The sequence below is a fragment of the Delphinapterus leucas genome, chromosome 20 (assembly GCF_059928025.1).
Source record: "Delphinapterus leucas isolate spDelLeu-1000000601 "Yukka" chromosome 20, BTC_Dleu_Yukka2, whole genome shotgun sequence".
In the NCBI taxonomy this organism is placed as follows: domain Eukaryota; kingdom Metazoa; phylum Chordata; class Mammalia; order Artiodactyla; family Monodontidae; genus Delphinapterus; species Delphinapterus leucas.
Genome location: NC_143148.1, coordinates 42,464,184 through 42,483,092, shown reverse-complemented (window position 1 = coordinate 42,483,092; position 18,909 = coordinate 42,464,184). Strand labels below are relative to the sequence as shown.

General features: G+C 49.1%; 1 protein-coding gene across 1 annotated transcript; it reads left to right on the top strand.

Annotated features, from left to right (window-relative positions):
- Positions 1–458: 458 nt before the first annotated feature.
- Positions 459–11,737, top strand: LOC111179350 (dipeptidase 3). Its single transcript, XM_089903242.1, is given in 13 exon segments — positions 459–766; positions 1,417–1,553; positions 6,779–6,974; positions 7,250–7,376; positions 7,853–7,982; positions 8,072–8,213; positions 8,460–8,526; positions 8,640–8,816; positions 9,282–9,366; positions 9,900–9,975; positions 10,082–10,200; positions 10,203–10,293; positions 10,453–11,737. Coding segments are annotated over 13 exon segments (2,016 nt in total). The 5' UTR covers positions 459–575; the 3' UTR covers positions 10,931–11,737.
- The last annotated feature ends 7,172 nt before the right edge of the window (positions 11,738–18,909 follow it).

Here is an 18,909-nt window from a genome sequence, read left to right as displayed (position 1 = left end):
CCCACACCAGCCACCATGGCCCAGTACCGGGAAACCGGGAGCCTAGAGCATCTGTAGCCACAGAGACACTCACACGCAGCCCTCGGGGTGGGCAGGGCCGGCTGCAGGCAGATGGGGATGACGTGTGCTCCCGGGAGGCCTCGGGCTGAAGGTGGCCCTCTGAGAGAAGCACCCCAGCTTGGACAGGAAGGTTAGAGGCGGGGGAGAGCAACCTAGGGCGCCCCCTCGGAGCAGTGGGAGTGTCAGACACACAGCCCGGGCGCTGCCCATCTGTGCCTCTGCAGGGGCTCCTAAAGCGCACTGCCCCTACCTCTGGCCAAGGGACTGGACAGCTCCTTAGGTCTCTGGGGTCTTCATCAGTTGTACTCTTGTTCCTCTCTCATCCTCCACACCCGGGGAAAGGAGCCCCCACAGGTTCTCAAGGAGACTGGAAGGCAGGGTGAATCTTGGGTGGGAAATGGCCCAAACAGGGGGCTCTGGGGTCCACTCCAAATCTGAAGTCCAGTCTAGAGCCAGCTGGGATCACTTCAGATCAAACCTCAGGACCCTCTAGTTGGTACTCTCGGTGCCAGGCCATGAAGGAACTGGCCTGTTTGGCCTACAGGCTGCAAAAAGGGGAATCAACAGAGGCCAGTCATCACCCCCACCCCTGCCCTGGAAGCCCCACACTGCTGACTTTCCATTCTTCAGATCACTTTGACCACATCAGGGCAGTCATTGGATGCAAGTTCATCGGGATTGGCGGAGATTATGACGGGGCTGGCCAGTGAGTGCTTCACCGTGGCTTGTCTCGGGCTGGCTGGGCAGCAGTGGGGCTTTCACAGCCACTGTGCCCACCACACTGTGGTCCTCATGGCCTTGACCATAGCCTCAGGTGTGCTGGCCCAACTGGTATCTCCCCTCCCCCAGGGTCTGCTTCCTGGGCTCTTCTGTCTTTTTGGCCCTACTCTAGGTCATCATATTTGTCTCAAACACCACAGAGAGCTCATCTGCCCAGCATCTGCGCCCATCCAGTGCCAGCAGACCCACGGCCTCTGAGCAGACTCTTAGCAAGGTCTGGGCTGGGCTAACCATCTTCTCTGCCTGCAGTTGGGCCTGTGCATGCAGGGGGGTCAACCCAGTTCTTAAAAAGCTTTTCTTCTCTTTATAAATGGAGGCAAAAATTGCATTCAGTGAAAGGCATAGATCTTAACAGTACAATTCGATGACTTTTGGTGAATAGTCGAGGTGCTTTTGGGGGCCTTCCTCTGAAGGATGAAGAGCAGGAGTGAATCATTTACTCTCTCCAAGTCTCCATTTTCCACATCTGACCAGGGCTGCGGTTCAGTGGACCCTGGACACATAGGGCTTCTGTTCTGACTCAGGACTAGGGAACAGGTCTGAGGCCCAATAGCTGGCTGGCTGGTGGCCACACAGGTTCCCACAGGGGCTGGAGGACGTGTCCATATACCCGGTACTGATAGAGGAGTTGCTGGGGCATGGCTGGAGTGAGGAAGAGCTCTGGGGTGTGCTTCGAGGAAACGTGCGGCAGGTCTTCAGACAGGTGGAACAGGTATGCTGGGCTGGGCAAAAGAGTAGCTCTGAGCAGATGGTCTGAGCAGGTGTATGCGGGGGTGCTGTGAGAGGTGCTGCCCGCTGACTGCCACCTCCAGGTACAGGAAGAGAACGAGGGACAGAGTCCCTTGGAGGATGAGTTCCCAGATGAGCAGCTGGGCAGCTCTTGCCGCTCCGTCCTCCCACGTCTGCATCAGAGAGAGGATCTGGCTCCAGACCAGAAACTAACCAGAGCTGCGGTTCGTGGGAATCCCATTTTGTCACCTAAGTGGTCATTCTCAAAATCTTGCCCCCACATGGGCCCAGGCCCCACAGTTATTGCTGCCTTCCCAGTCCTCATTATTTGGCTCTGGTGATCCAGTTAATCCTGCCAGATGTCACTTTGGCAGCCACAGATACCCCACAAAGTTTCCTTGCATGCGAGCACAAACATTTCGTGAAAATAAATGCTTTAGAAATGGAATCAGCGTGAGTGTCCTTCTCCGTGGTGGGGTCTGTGGTGCAGGCTCCCAATACTGGGGTTTGGTGGGGGACCCTGCAGTTTAGACACCGGATACTCAAGGAAGACCTGTTGGCATTGGCCTGAGGAAACACAGGTGGCTTGGCTCAGCACTGGAAGAAGACAGTGGGTGGCTCGGTTCCCTCTGTGTAGCTCACCTCAATCCAGATCCTGACCCACTGAGTACCACCTGGGGATCTTTCAGGGAATGCTGGTTCAGATGCCCAAGAAGAGAACATGCCTAGATCACAAATGATCTTTGTACCTATTTGGACAGAGCCCAGAATCTCAGGCTACTTAATGGGCCATGGACCTCCAATGGCTAGACTGCTCTGGATGTGGGCACACCTCCTCCCCTGTTCCTCAGGGACTTCCTCTCTAATCGGTTCAGACTACTTAGACAACCACCCCATCTTCCCCCAGTTCATTAATGATAATAGCAACTGCACTAATTATAGCCAAAATTGAGTTAATACACTGAGTTAATAATGAGAGGTAGGGCTTCCCTGGGGGCACAGTGGTTAAGAATCCACCTGCCAATGCAGGGGACACAGGTTCGAGCCCTGGTCCGGGAAGATCCAACATGCTGCGGAGCAGCTAAGCCCGTGCGCCACAACTACTGAGCCTGAACTCTAGAGCCAGCATGCCACAACTACTGAGCCCCACGTACCTAGAGCCCGTGCTCTGCAACGGGAGAGGCCGCCGCACTGAGAAGCCCGCGCACTGCTGCGGGAGTGGCCCCCGCTCGCCACAGCTAGAGAAAGCCCACGCGCAGCAATGAAGACCCAACGCAGTCAAAAATAAATAAATAAGATAAAATAAATAAGTTCATTTAAAACATAATGAGAGGTAATAATAATAAATAACATGATAAAAAAAGATAATGACTAATAAAAGATAATAGTTAATGCTAACAATCTACACATATCCCATTGGCTGAGCAATTTCATCCCAGCTATATATCCAAGAGGAATGCATACATATGTTCCCCAGTTCCCTAAAAAGGTATATGAAATAATATTTATAGCAGCACTATTCATAATACCACCAAATGCATTTCAAAATCAAACTTAACAGAAAAAAAAATCAAACTTCAAGGAGCCAAAGACCAAAGGTTGTTTTTTGGTTTTGGGGTGTTTTTTTTTGCCATGCAGTGCGGTTTGTGGGATTTCAGTTTCCCGACCAGGAACTGAACCCTTGCCTTAGGTAAGGAGAATGCGGGGTCCTAACCACTGGACCACCAGGGAATTCCCCCAAAGATTATCTTAAAAGCTGTCATAGGGCTTCCCTGGTGGCGCAGTGGTTGAGAGTCCGCCTGCCGATGCAGGGGACACGGGTTCGTGCCCCGGTCCGGGAGGATCCCACGTGCCGCGGAGAGGCTGGGCCCGTGGGCCATGGCCGCTGAGCCTGCGCGTCCGGAGCCTGTGCTCCGCAACGGGAGAGGCCACAACAGTGAGAGGCCCGTGTACGGCAAAAAAAAATTACTGAAGAATGTCACTTGGTCAAGAGAAATTGTCAAACATTCAATCTATCAATAGAAAATGAACTAAGCGAAGAAGCAGGTTTTGAAAATATTATTCATGAGTTTGCTTCCATTAAAGCCAGGGAAATAAAATTATAATTCTGGTTTGCGTGTAAGTAAAATATGGAAACATAAAATAGTGTTGTGAGTTTTAATACACCTACTTTTAAGTTCTTCCATTTTTTTCAACTATTTTAATATTCTGGAAAAACTAACCATTAAAAAATACATATATAATGTGTATAGAAGTACACATTTTTCCTCTTGCCTCAGGGTCCAAGTTGGCTGGTCTCTGAACTGTTACTCAGAAAGTTCTAATAGTGCTTTCTATTTGTTTCACCTGTTCTCTCCTTGCTTGACTTCTTTTGGATGGATTGAGCAGCACTCCGAGATCACCTTAATCCCATTTCAGAGCCTTCCAAGCTGAGCTGATCCAGCTCAGAGTCCAATTAGGGGGAAATGGGAAGAGGTGGAGGTTACTAGAAGATAGAAGCTTATAGAAGGGCCCTGTGTTGCTGGCGCTCAGACCTCTAGGGTATCTAAGGCTCTGCTCAGTCGGTACAGGTGTTCTGAATGGGCATGACAGGGCTGCTCAACGATGGCCAGAAGAAGTTGGAGCTCGCAGCCAACTGCCACTGCTTGGAGCCGCACTGACATAAACACAAAAAATGAGGGAGACATTCCTGTTTTCCTCTCCTGTCTTTCCATCTCCCTTTCTCTGGTAACTCCTACTGGCAGAATGTAATAGGAAGCCAGCTGGGTGGCTAGGAAATGTGGTTTCAAGAGTTCAAGCCCCAGCCTCACAGAGCAGAGAATAACATAAGGCTGGATCTAGAGTTGAGAGACAATTGTTTGATAACCAGGATTGCTGAGGCCTGATTCACTCTTTCCCCTAGGGTGCGCTGTCTTGTGTTCTAACTCCTCAGGGTTCTTCCTTACTTTTGGGGGACCCTGGATACTAATCTCTATTTCCTTAGCCCCACAAAGTCCCTAGTGGAAGAAACAGCCCAAAGACCTGGCCCACCTCTGAGTTTCCACCCTCCCTGGATCCTTCACAAGTAATTTTTCAGTATCTTGTTAACTCCCTGATGCCTTCCAGAAGATCCTTTTCATATTTTTCCCAACTTTTCTAATGATTGTCAGGAGGACTGTAACTTTGATTTATTTACTTAGTCAACCAGACATTTGAAACTGCGTATGCATTAATTTGATAACATTTTAAAATTAACTGTAAACATTATGCCCTCTCCTTTTACCTAAGACTAATATAGGAAACAAATGTATACGAAAAGCTTCTGCACTTTTGAGAAACTATCAGCAAAGTCATCATGCATTAGGTTGTTTAATGTCACTTAAATGAAGACCTCCGTGGCAGGTCAGCTCAGATGTATGAGTCACCAGAATATAAACACCTCCACCCCCCTTTGTCCTTCCTGAGCTGAGGAAGGCAAGCTGGAGGCAACCAGGTCAGACTTTGTCCTTACCCCTGAGGCATGAGAAAGAGGCAGGGGGCAGTGATGGACAGAGGGCAGTGGTCACCAGAGGCCAAGGTCCCTCTGGCGCCGAGAGGGGAGGCCGGCTTGTCAGGGAGTCCAAGAGAGAGGAGACACACACAAATGCAAAAGGCGGGGGACAACTCAGACTAGATTTCAGCCTGTGTTGTTGGCCCCTCTCAGCCTGGCAGGACCTGATGCAGGCCCAGGAGGCTCAGATGCCACCCAACTGCAGTTTTGAGATCAGTTCCCCCTAAACCGTAGCTTTTTCTGCAGAAAACAACGAATTATACTGTCCAGGCCACTGCCCAGCCGGGAAACCACCTTGTCCTAAAGCAGGAGTTCTGTCTATCCTTAGGAGACTAAGCCTCTCATGCTCTTAGCACCAAGGGCCCTAACTGGACCCTGTCCCCCTACTCTGTGCCTTGGAGACTCTTCCAGCTCTTTCCCCACAGCACAGTCATCCTGCTCAAACCAGACCTTTGCCTAGGCTACTGGCCAATCCAGATGCCCTCTCCACTCCCCTGCAGTATCCAAGCCCCATCCTTTCAAGGCTCAGCTACTGTTCTGGTGCCTTCATGAACCTCTTACCACCATGGCCAGCCTTCACCAGCACTGCCTCCGACTTCCCTCAGCCAGGATGACCATATACAAAAAAAGATGAGACAGGGGCCTCCCTGATGGCGCAGTGGTTGAGAGTCTGCCTGCCAGTGCAGGGGACACGGGTTCGTGCCCCGGTCTGGGAAGATCCCCACATGCCGCGGAGCGGCTGGGCCCGTGAGCCATGGCCGCTGAGCCTGCGCGTCCGGAGCCTGTGCTCTGCAAAGGAAGAGGCCGCAGCGGTGAGAGGCCCGCGTATCGCAAAAAAAAAAAAAAAAAAAGAGACATAAATTGACCAGGGAGTAGGTAACCCCCTTCCCAAGATGGCGACCATTAACTAATGTTTAGTATGTATATTCCTCTAGGGTCTTTTGTGTGTGTGTGTGTGTGTGTGTGTGTAACAACACATACACAGAAGTAAATTTTAACACGAGATACTAAAACAAAATGGTCTCCCATAAGTATTATTCTTACATTTCATTTTTATTAAAAATATATAGGGAATCACTTTTCTGTCCGTCAAAACATACAGATCGAATTCACTCTTCTGAATTCTAATTCTTCCTAGAATTTCATGGAATATTTAACCCGTTGGAGGGCGGGAATATCCCTGCAACTAAAACCCCACATGGACCTGCGACCTGCTTGGCTAGAGGTGAAATTAGGAAGATTCCTGGACCCCTCCCAGTTCCCCCACGGGCCTTCTCCCCGAGTCAGTAAGTACACACAGCTCAGGAGGGGTGGCTGGAGGGCCGGGAGCAGGGGCGGAGGGAGCCCGCGATGCATCGCTAGCGGGCGCTCGCAACAGAAGCCAGCGTGGCCCACTAGTGCGCCGTTCTAGTCGGGGCGGGAAGATCCTATCGCCCCCTGGCGGCCACGCTGTGAGGCGGCATTGTGGGTCCCCGCGCGTCTGTCGAGCGTCCTGACTCCAGCCGCGCGTCAGACGAGGCCGCGCCGCTGGGTCACCTACATCGACGGTCGGGACCCCATCGTCGCCCTCTGACTCTCGCTCGCCCCTCTCAGGCTCTCGAGACCCGCCTCTGCCCGCCTGCTCGGCCCTGTGCAGCATGCTGCCCGTAGGCCTCGAGGCTCCCCGCGCACTCACCCGGCGGCCTCTTCTGCGTCTGCTGCTCCTGCTGTGGCTGCTGCTGTGGCCGGTAACCCGCGCTCGGACCACGCAGGGAACCCCCAGCGCCTCGACCAGGCCGGACACCTCCAGCGCCCCAACAGCGCCGGGCTCCCCGAGAGCCCCGAGTCTGCATGAGCGCGCGCGGGCCCTGATGCGGGACTTCCGGCTCGTGGATGGGTGCGTCGGTGCTGTGTGCCGGCTGGTGGGGGCTGAACCCGACCCTGCGCAGGAGAGGAAGGGCTAGTAGGAGGCTCCCTCACACCACCCCTCTCTCCTCCATCACCCCTGGCGCCTTCGTCCCCATTACCCCGTTGTCGGTGGAACGCCCTACCTAAGAACTCCTCCTCAGGACTACCGTCTGTGTGAGGGAGGAGGTGGGCTGGGACAGAACAGGCCCAGGACCTGGAGGCCACGCCCCCTACTCTTACTTTGTCCTGACCCCACCCCCCCAGCCAGAACCACCTGCCCCTGTTCCTGAAACAGCATTTCCGGAACGAGCTACAGGAGGGCAACCTGCGCAATTTCAGCCTTGGCCAAACCAGCCTGGACAAGCTCAGGGATGGCCTCGTGGGTGCCCAGGTACCAGAGGGACACACTTAACGGCCGCTGGGGAATGTGGGGGCTACAGGAACCTGGGTAGACAGGCCTCTGACTATCAGAGGACACGCAGTCTGCCATCGTGGGGCTGCTGGAGAGTGCAGGGGTGTTGGAGGTCAAAGCAGGCCAGAGGCATGGGTGCCCAGGTTCTGTGGAGACTCAAAGAAAGTGATCAGAAAATCCTTGGCAAGCGTGGGGGCTCTGAAACCACAAAGGATATGGTGGATTGCCTTTGGGGCATTCACGTAGCACATGGACAAACGGCAGATGAGGACGGGTGCTGCCGGTTTGGCTGCTGGCAGCAAGCTGAATAGTCCTCAAGGTACCACGGGGTCATGCAGTGCCGCACTCAGGGCCACTGACCCAGATGAGTATCTTGGGGGCCGAGGAGGAGTAGCAGGCCAAGGGCACTTGGAGTCCACCCTGATCTCATTCTGGACCCCTGGACCAACCCCCAGTTCTGGTCAGCCTACGCACCATGCCACACCCAGGACCAGGATGCTGTGCGCCTCACGCTGGAGCAGATTGACCTCATTCGTCGCGTGTGTGCCTCCTACTCTGAACTGGAGCTTGTGACCTCAGCCAGAGGTGGGCTGGGGAATGGGAGGATAGTCAGGGCCTCACTCTGGTGGTTCTGGCCCTGGGCTCTGACCGCTTGATTCTCTGCCCTCTTCTAGGACTGAACAGCACTCAAAAGCTGGCTTGCCTTATTGGTGTGGAGGGTGGTCACTCACTAGACAGCAGCCTCTCTGTGCTGCGCAGTTTCTATCTGCTGGGAGTACGCTACCTGACACTCACCTTCACCTGCAACACGCCCTGGTGAGCAGTGCCTGGCCAGGGTGGAACGGTAGACGCATGGTGGGGAAACTGCCAGAGAGGTGAGGACAGAGGGGTCCACAGAGGGAGGCTGTGGGGTCTCAGCAGGTCCCTCACACTCCCAGAAAGCAGCTGGTCCAGATCCTCACCCTGTTCTGAGGTGGGATGGATGGACAGAGAGCCTGGAAGTCCAGGCTCTGTTGGCCAAGGTAGGGCCTGCTAGGTTGCCTTCCTCTGGCTGTCCTTCAGGGCAGAGAGTTCCACCAAGTTTCAACACTTCTACACCAACATCAGTGGGTTGACAAGCTTTGGTGAGGTAAGGACTCCTTTTCCACATCCTACCCCGCACGTTCCCTACAGATATGTGCATACACGTGCGTCCCTCCCGACCCACCCCCCTGCAAAAAAAAAACCCACCTGTCCCTGCAGAAGGTGATAGGGGAAATGAACCGCCTGGGCATGATGGTGGACTTGTCCTACGGGTCAGACACCTTGGCACGGCAAGCCCTGAAGGTGTCAAGGGCCCCTGTGATCTTCTCCCACTCAGCTGCCAAGGCTGTGTGCAACAATATGCTGAATGTTCCCGATGACATCCTGCAACTTCTGGTGAGCAGCCACCCCAGCCCTCAAACCTGGGACTAGGCATGCTTCATCCAAAGATCCTTTTTTTAAAAAATATTTATTTATTTATTCATTTATTTGGTTGCTCTGGGTCTTTGTTGAGGCAGGCAGGCTCCTTAGTTGCAGCATGAGAACTCTTAGTTGTGGCATGCATGTGGGATCTAGTTCCCTGACCAGGGATTGAACCTGGGCCCCCTGCATTAGGAGTGAGGAGTCTTAACCACTGCGCCACTAGGGAAGTCCCTATCCAAAGACCCTTGACCCTGAACAAAGCTACCAGCCCAGGCCTCACTCACCCTTGGGTTCCACCCAGGGGCCAAGAGAAGTGAAGCCTTACCCAACCCCTCAGGCAAGGAGTGAGCACTTACCCTATCAGGGCCCCCAGGGCATAGGTGGCAGGCCATCAGGCCGGAAGTGCCAAGCTGAGTGTCCACTTGTTTATCCATGTAGAAGAAAAATGGTGGCATTGTGATGGTGTCGCTGTCCACGGGGGTGCTGCCGTGTAACCTGTTTGCTAACGTGTCCACCGTGGCAGGTGAGCCCCGCTTCGACTCCTTGTGCAGTTGTAGCTTGGCCTGTGGCCACTAGGGCCCTCAGGACAGCTCTAGGCGTCTGGCGTACCTGCTGGGCCCTGGGCAGGCCTCCCAACAGCTCAGGGGAGCAGACACAGCTCTTCACTGCCCTGAACCCAGATCTAGGGATACAACCAGTGCTGATGGGTTTTGGGGAGGCAATTGCCTCTGCCTCTGAGTCTCACATTTGCTCCCACATCTCTGGAAAGGGCAGGCAGAGCCCCGCAACCAGGCTCTCAAGGAACCCAGAGGCATGGTGGCTCCTGGGCAGGAAAAGATCCAAAGGGGTTGGTGGCCCTGAGGTTCACTCTGGGTCCAGTGTCTAGCCTATAACCACTTCAGAACTCACAATGGGCTGGGAGCTCTGTGGAGTCAGCTGTTATGTCCTGGAGTGCTGTGGGCAGGGGAATTGGCCACGCTGAGTTCCCCCAGACCAGGGCTGGTCCCAGGATCTAACTCTAGCCTCGTGCTGCCCACCAAAACGCTCACCCCCTAGATCACTTTGACCACATCAGAGCCGTCACTGGATCTGAGTTCATCGGGATTAGCGGAAACTATGATGGGTCTGGCCGGTGAGTGTTTCCCCTGGGGTTTGTCTTGGGTGGGGGTTCAGTGGGGAGTCCTTTAGTCTCAGTTCCTTATCCCATGGTCCTCCCATCCTTCAGGCCTCCACCACAGACTCTGGTCTTCCAGCCCACCTGACATCTCCCCACTCCCAGGACCTCTTTCCTGGACTCTCCCTGTCCCTCCTGTGGCCCAGTGGACCCATTCCCACTCCAAGCCATCACAGTTGTTAAGTACCCACCCCCTCACAGGAGATCTCATCTGCCCAGCACATGCTCCACTCCCAGCCCAGTAGATGTGCTGTGGACTGAGCATCTGCTCGGCAGGTAAATGCTGCAGAAGCCCAGTCTTCAAGGAGCTTCCCAAGTTCCATTCAGTAGCCTGAAGAACACGGACCTTCATTTCCCGCATGTAGCTGGGGCTGGTGTGACAGTGGGCCCTAGGCCAGAATCGGGTCCACAGCTAGCCAGCTGGTGGCCACATAGGTTCCCACAGGGGCTGGAGGACGTGTCCACATACCCGGTACTGATAGAGGAGTTGCTGAGGCGTGGCTGGAGGGAGGAAGAGCTGCAGGGTGTCCTTCGTGGAAACCTGCTGCGGGTCTTCAGACAAGTGGAACAGGTATGCTGGGCTGGGCAAAAAGATGGTTCAGTGTTTCAGCAGGTGGCGGGCATGGGGGGGTGGGTGCTGGGGAAGCCACTGACTGCTGACTTTCATCCCCAGGTGAGAGAGGAAAACAGTGGCCAGAGCCCTGCGGGGGATGAATTTCCAAACAGGCAGGTGGGCAGGTCGTGCCACTCCCACCTGACTCAGCCTCAGAATGAACACCTGGCCACACACCGGGTGGGAAACAAGTGGCCAACCAATCAGGCCCTCCAGAGGCCCTCAAAAGCCTCCCCACACCTTGTTCTAGGGCTCATGGCTGCTGCCACCTTCTCAATCCTCATCCTGCGGCTCTGGTGACCTGGCCAGTCCTCCAGAGGTCACTGTGTCAAAGTCTCACAAAATTCCCCTCCTAGTGGTCCAGGCACAAACATAGGTGTGCTGAGAATAAATATTTTGGGTACAGAGCCAGGTGTGAATGTCCTTCCTTCTTCACAGGCAGGGGGGTTGGGTCTGGTGGGCTCTTGGTTGGTGAGCCGTCTTATGTTCTAGCCCCAGCTGCTCAAGATGGGTGGTTCCCATTGGCCTCCAGCTTTGTCTTTCTCAGGAAAGGCAGAGGCATCTTACCTTATTTTTCTAGAAGCCTGAGCCCACAGAAGAGCACTACGGAATCAAGTGCAGAGTTGATCCCATCGTGGAGTGTGACAGTGGTAGTTCCCAATCTCTCTCTGAAAGGTTTAAAAAATTTGTTTGTTTTTGTTTGTTTGTTTTTAAAGGGTGATACCTTTTGTAGCATAAACTAACTTGTTTGGAAATATCAAGAGAGGAAGCATGAAAAGCTTTTAGATTTTTCAGATAAGGTCCTCTTTTTTTTCTTAAACTGATTTTTTAATGGAGGTGGAGAAATCAGGTCTTGGAAAGAAAAAAAAAAAGGAACATAGTGCCATCTGCTCAGCTTACTACAGGCCTTCCATCTCGGACCACTTTCCTCTCCCAATCCACAAGGGTGGGCCAGAGCCAGATCGAAGTTCCTTCCATGGGAACTCGAAATTAGCAGAGAGACTACAGTGCCACGTATGACATAAATTGTGTCCATATATATGTGGGTCTGTCTTTGAATTCTGTTCCATTTATTTGGGCTATTTGTTTATTGTATTATCAATACTATAAAATTTTAATCACGGCAACTTTATTTTTTCTAATTAATTTATTTTTGGCTGCGTTGGGTCTTCGTTGTTGCACGCGGGCTTTCTCTAGTTGCGGCGAGCAGAGGCCACTCTTTGTTGCGGTGCGCAGGCTTCTCATTGCGGTGGCTTCTCTTGTTGCGGAGCATGGGCTCTAGGCACGTGGGCTTCAGTAGTTGTGGCACGCGGACTCAGTAGTTGTGGCTCGCGGGCTGTAGAGCGCAGGCTCAGTAGTTGTAGCGCACGGGCTTAGCTGCTCCGCGGCATGTGGGATCTTCCCGGACAGGAGCTCAGTGTCCCCTGCATTGGTAGGCAGATTCTTAACCACTGAGCCACCAGGGAAGTCCCATGTCGGCAACTTTAAAACAAGTCTTGACATCAAATAGAGTGAGTCTTCCCACTTTAAGAGCATCGTATCAGTAAATATTTGATCAGATAAGTAGATCCACAGTGAATGATATAAAATAAGAGATTTATTATAGGGATTAGACTTTATGCACATATAGGAGACAATGGAAAAGGCTGCTTGATCTGGTGTTGGGTATTAAATCTGTACAGGTAAGCTGGGCCAGAGTTAAAAAGGAGAGCTGGATGTGAGGTGGAGGAGAAGCTGAATGAACCCATAAGGACAAACTGGATGTCCATTTGTGAAAAAAAAAAAGAATATTTACCCCTAGTTCACACCATATAGAATAAAACATACAAAATAAAATTATTTGAATATGTTATTGATCCAAATGCGAAAGATAAAAGTACAAAACTCTTAGAAAGGGACTTCCCTGGTGGTCCAGTGGCTAAGACTCAGCGCTCCCAATGCAGGGGGCCCGGCTTTGATTCCTGGTCAGGGAACTAGATCGCACATGCTGCAACTAAGAGTTCACTTGCCACAGCTTAAAAGATTACACATGCCACAACGAAGATCCTGCACCAGCAATGAAGATCGCGAGTGCCACAACTAAGACCCAGCACGCTCTTCAATAAGTGATGCTGGGAAAACTGGACAGCTACAAGTAAAAGAATGAAATTATGAACACTAACACCATACACAAAAATAAACTCAAAATGGATTAAAGACCTAAATGTGAGACCGGACACTATAAAACTCTTAGAGGAAAACACAGGAAAAACACTCTTTGACATAAATCACAGCAAGATCTTTTTTGAACCACTTCCTTGAGCAATGGAAACAAAAACAAAAATAAATAAATGGGACCTAATGAAACTTAAAAGCTTTTGCACAGCAAAGGAAACTATAAACAAGATGAAAAGACAACCCTTAGAATGGGAGAAAATATTTGCAAACGAATCAATGGACAAAGGATTAATCTCTAAAATATATAAACAGCTCATGCAGCTCAATATTAAAGAAACAAACATCCCAATCAAAAAATGGGCAGAAGACCTAAATAGACATTTCTCCAAGATATACAGATGGCCAAGAAGCACATGAAAAGCTGCTCAACATCACTAATTATTAGAGAAATGCAAATCAAAACTACAATGAGGTATCACCTCACACCAGTCAGAATGGGCATCATCAGAAAATCTACAAACAACAAATGCTGGAGAGGGTGTGGAGAAAAGGGAACCCTCTTGCACTGTTGGTAGGAATGTAAATTGATACGGCCACTGTGGAGAACAGTATGGAGGTTCCTTAAAAAACTAAAAATAGAATTACCATATGACCCAGCAATCCCACTACTGGGCATATACCCAGAGAAAACCATAATTCAAAAAGACACATTCACCCCAGTGTTCATTGCAGCACTATTTACCGTAGCCAGGACATAGAAGCAACCTAAGTGTCCATCGACAGATGAATGGCTAAAGATGTGGTGCATATATACAATGGAATATTACTCAGCCATAAAAAGGAACGAAATTGAGTTATTTGTAATGAGGTGGATGGACCTAGAGTCTGTCATACAGAGTGAAGTAAGTCAGCAAGAGAAAAACAAATACCGTATGCTAACACATATATATGGAATCTAAAAAAATGGTTCTGATGAACCTAGAGGCAGGACAGGAATAAAGACGCAGACATAGAGAATGGACTTGAGGACACAGGGAGGGGGAAGGGTAAGCTGGGACGAAGTAAGAGAGTAGCATTGACATATATACATTACCAAATGTAAAATAGCTAGCTAGTGGGAAGCAGTTGCATAGCACAGGGATATTAGCTCGGTGCTTTGTGACCACCTAGAGGGGTGGGATAGGGAGGGTGGGAGGGAGACACAAGAGGGAGGAGATATGGGGATATATGTATACATATAGCTGATTCACTTTGTTATACAGCAGAAACTAACACACCATTGTAAAGCAATTATACTCCAATAAAGATGTTAAAGGAAAAAAAAAAAGACACATGCACCCCAATGTTCATTACAGCACTATTTACAATAGCCAGGTCATGGAAGCAACCTAAATGCCCATCGACAGATGAATGGATAAAGAAGATGTGGTACATAGATACAATGGAATATTACTCAGCCATAAAAAGGAACGAAATTGGGTCATTTGTAGAGTCATGGATGGATCTAGAGACTGTCATACAGAGTGAAGTAAGTCAGAAAGAGAAAAACAAATATCACATATTAATGCATATATGTGGAAGCTAGAAAAATGGTACAGATGATCCGGTTTGCAGGGCAGAAATAGAGACACAGATGTAGAGAACAAACGTATGGACACCAAGGGGGAAAAGTGGCAGGGGGGATGGTGGTGGTGGGATGAATTGGGAGATTGGGATTGACATATATATACTAATATGTATAACATAGATAACAAATAACCTACGTATAAAAATAAATAGAATAAAATTCAAAAAAGATGTTAAAAAAAAGACCCAGCGTGGCCAAATAAATAAATAAATACTAAAAAAAGAAAATGAAAAGGTAGTCAACTTTACTAGTCCCTAAGGACATGCAAAATAAAACTCACAAAAAAGGATAACTAAAATTCAACAGATGAAAGATACCAAGCGTTTGTAAGGGTGTGGAGCAGCAGGTATTCTCTCATACCCTGCTGGTGGCAGTGTAAACTGATAAAAACTGCATTGAAAAAGAGTTTGACATTATTTACTAAAGTTAAAGACGCATATTCCCAAGGATTTAATTTTTTTTTTCCCTAAAGACCCAGCAGAGGGACTTCCCTGGTGATTCAGTGGGTAAGACTCTGCGCTCCCAATGCAGGGGGCCCAGGTTCAATCCCTGGTTGGGGAACTAGATCCTACATGCATGCCACAACTGAGTTCTCATGCCACAGCTAAGAGCCTGCATGCTGCAACGATAATCTGGCATAGCCTGCATAAATAAATAGGTAAATTAATTAATTAATTAAATTAAAAATAAAGACCCAACAGAAATGCCTGCACACATGTGCACTGAAAGACATGAACAAATATATTTATAGAAGAGCTATTTTTAATAATTTCAAATTGAAAATAACCTAACAATAGAGAAATCAATGGTGCTATATTAACTCCATGGAAGAGTACACAGCAATGAAAAAGAACAAATTACAGTCACACGCCACAACTTGTGAGAATCTTACAAAATAATCTTGAGTGAAAGAAGCAAGATATAAAATAATACCTATCATATTATTCCATTTCTATAGAGTACAAAAACAAGCAAAACTGATCTATGATGTTAAAAGTCTGTTTAAGGGTATCCCCAGGGGAGGTAATGACTGGAAGGGGGCATGAGGAAGGGCCTCAGGATTGTTGGTAAAGTGCTCTTTCTTGATCTGGGTGCTGGTTACCTGGTGTGTTCATTTTGTGAACTATATACTGTATATTATTATGGTGTGTGAATATTTGGCCGCTGTTACACAATCGTCATTGGAAGCAGAAGTTCTGTTGAGGTATTCCTCACAACCAATAATCATTTTTTGTAAATGTTCCAAGTATACTTGACCAAAATAAGGAATTTTCCAATTGTTGTATGTAGAACTATATACATGTCCATTAGGTCACCGTCATTAATTGTGTTATTAAAATCTTTTATATCTTGCTGGGGGGGTTTTTGTGTTTTTTTTTTTGACCTATTTGTAAGCATGACAGTTGTGGTGAAATCTTCCACTGTGATGGTGTATGTATCAGTTTCTCCCTATAGTTCTAGCAATTTATTTTTATTGAAGTGAAATTCACATACCATAAAATTAACCATTTTAAAGTGAATAATTCAGTGGCATTTAGTATATTCACAATGTTGAACAACCACCACTTCTATCTAGTTCCAAAATATTTTAGTCACCCTAAAAGGAGACCCTCTACCCATTAAGCAGTTGCTCCCCATCCTTCTCTTTCCCCCTAACCACCAATCTGCTTTCTGTCTCTATGGATTTCCCTATCCTGGATATTTCTTACAAATGGAATCATATAATAGGTGACCTTTGTATCTGGCTTCCTACAGTTAGCATAATGTTGTCAAGGTTCATTCACGTTGTACTTTTTCTCCATTTTTATTTTACTCTTTTTCTGGAATTCCTATTGTGCAGATGTTAGAACTTGTTTTTCTATCCTCCCATATCTCTTTTCTGTTTTCTCTTTCTTTGTTTTTTATTTCTTCTTTTGGAAGAATTTCTTAACTTGGTCTTTCCAATTTATTGATTCATTCTCGATTATAACTTTATGCTATTAGATTACCTATTGTGTTGTTTCAATTATTGTGGTAATTTTAATATATGGTCCCATGTGCTTCTCCCATCCAAAGATGGGTTCCATGTCTGCCCACCCCTTGAATCTGGGCTTTGTAACTGCTTGACCAGTGAAATATGGCAAAAGTGATGCTGTGCCCATTTCCAGGCGTAGGCCCAGAGAACTGTCCTGCTTCTTGGGATGCTTACTCATGGACTGTAGCCACTATACTATGAGGAAGCCAAGCAGCCCAGGGAGAGGTCCACATGCAGAGGACCCAGCCCCTGGTGCACAGCCCCACTGAGCTCTTAGCCAATAACAATTTGCTGGTAATGTCAGTGAATCGTCTTTTTTTTTTTTTTTTTTTTGGTCACGCCCCACGGCTTGTGAGATCTTAGTTCCTGGACCAGGGACTGAACCCGGGTCCCTGGCAGTGGAAGCAGGAGTCCTAACCACTCAACGGCAAGGGAATTCCCATGAATCATCTTGAAAGTGAATCCTCCAGTCCTAACTGATGCCATGTAGAATAGAGATGAGCTTACTCAGCTTACTGATTTGTGAGCAAATAAATATTTTTGTTGATTGTTGCTTTAAGCCACTGTTTTGGGGTAATTTGTTATGAAGCCATAGATCACTGGAATAATTATATTTTTCTCTACCTTATATTTCTGCTTGTTCTTTTTTATATTTTCATGTTTCATATTGCTAATATTCTCCCTTATCTTTTGTAATATGTTTATTAGGCTAATTTTGAATTTTTCATCCATGTATTCTAATCATTTTCCTGATAGATGTTTTCTTTTGAAATGTCTGTTCTTCTAAATGTCTGTTAGTTTTTGCCTGTTATTATTGCCCACGAGTACCCCGATGGTACAGGCTATGTGACCAGTCAATAGTATGGGGGAAGTTGTATCCTAGCTACAGAGTCCCCCAGAGTCTAAGGTTTCAGTTGTGCTGTAGTGGCCTGTCTTCCACACAGCACCTGACCCCACCCCTGAGGAGAGAGGCCAGGTAAGAACTATGGGGAACCTTTGCAGAGCATCAGGGAAGACCAAGGAGGGGGCACCTGTTCATTCTTTAGTCAAAAAATGTGTTGGGACCAGGACTGAAGATACCAAGGTAATGAGACCAAAATGGTCCTGCCAATGTGAAATCCACAGTCTAGTGGGCATGAAAAATATTAAAGATCTCCACCAACACGTTTCTCCCTGCAGTGGGTCCTATGAAGGGAAAGTGCCCCAGGGGAACACAATCCAGGGGAGGGTGAAGCGGGGTAGGAGGGAGGTGGGGTGTGTTTCAGAGAAGTCTTCTGGGGAAGTGGAACTCCAAGCTGAGGCCTCCTCCACACAGAGGAGTTTGGTAAATGAGGGTGGGGGCAGAGGGTTGAAAGGCATTCTGCCAGGTGCAAGTGCTGCACAGAAACTCCTTGAGTTTGGGGAAGTGAAAGAAGCCAAAGCATCTGAGCATCTGGTCTTCCGTGATGCTCAGCCAGAAAGGCTGAGGCTGGGGAGGAGGATAGGGAGAGATGCAGCTGGAGAGGTTGGAGGGGCCAGAGGGAGCAGGGCCTTGTGGACCAAGAGAAGAGCTTGGGCTTTTTCTTCAGAAGAGGTGGCTCTACCAGGAGCAGGGAGTCCATTGGAAGGCTGCTACTGTGGGCAGGTGAAGGTGGCATGAAGGACAGGACAAAGCAACAGACCCTGGCCAGGATGACTGTGGGGTAGGGGACAGAATAGGGGTCAGCTCCGAGGTCTTCCTGCAGGGCCCAGCGACTCTGATCCCTTATTCTGCTCCAGAGTTTGGAGGTCAGAGGGCGCAGAGTCTGAGGTAGGTTGGAAAGATACCACTAATTCTGATATTCTAAAGCCCTCTGAGTTATAAAAGGGAGGAAAAAAATGGAGACAGAGGTGTGAGGTGGCCTCTGGGCTTTTCTGATAGAGAAACAAATAGCTAAAAGAATGGCCTAGAAAGATAAAGATGTTAAAGTAAAGCCAACTGGATACGTTATCTGAAGCAGTGGAGTAGAAAGTGAAAGAAAATTTAAGAGCAAAGAAGTAAATGGCTTGGGTAAAGGAATCCCTAAGAGGTGAGACAGTAAAAGATAAAACTGAGATGAAAGATCTTGGCTAAAGAATCCAATGCAGCGTCCAAAGAGGCAAACGGGGCTGGGCAAGGGGGATGGGTGTCCTTCCTACCGAGGCGGAAGCAGCCTCTACTGAAGGGGCAGGAATCCCCAGCAGCCTCCAACAGGGAGACATGGAGGGTGGGGGAAGGGAGGGGACTTTCCTGGGTTTCCGTTTCCAAGGTTGCGGAGGAGAGAGGTGGAAGAGAGAGATGATGAAAATGGGGAGGGGGTACTCAGGAATGGTGGGAGGCCCTGGGCAGGACCGGAATGACCTTTGCGCTCCTCCCTATCCTTCCCCGTCCCTGAATCACAGAAATGTCACTGAGCGCTCACTAGGCACAAAGCGCAGGGCCAATGCACCCCGTACCCCATCTCACGGCCCTCAAGCAGCCCC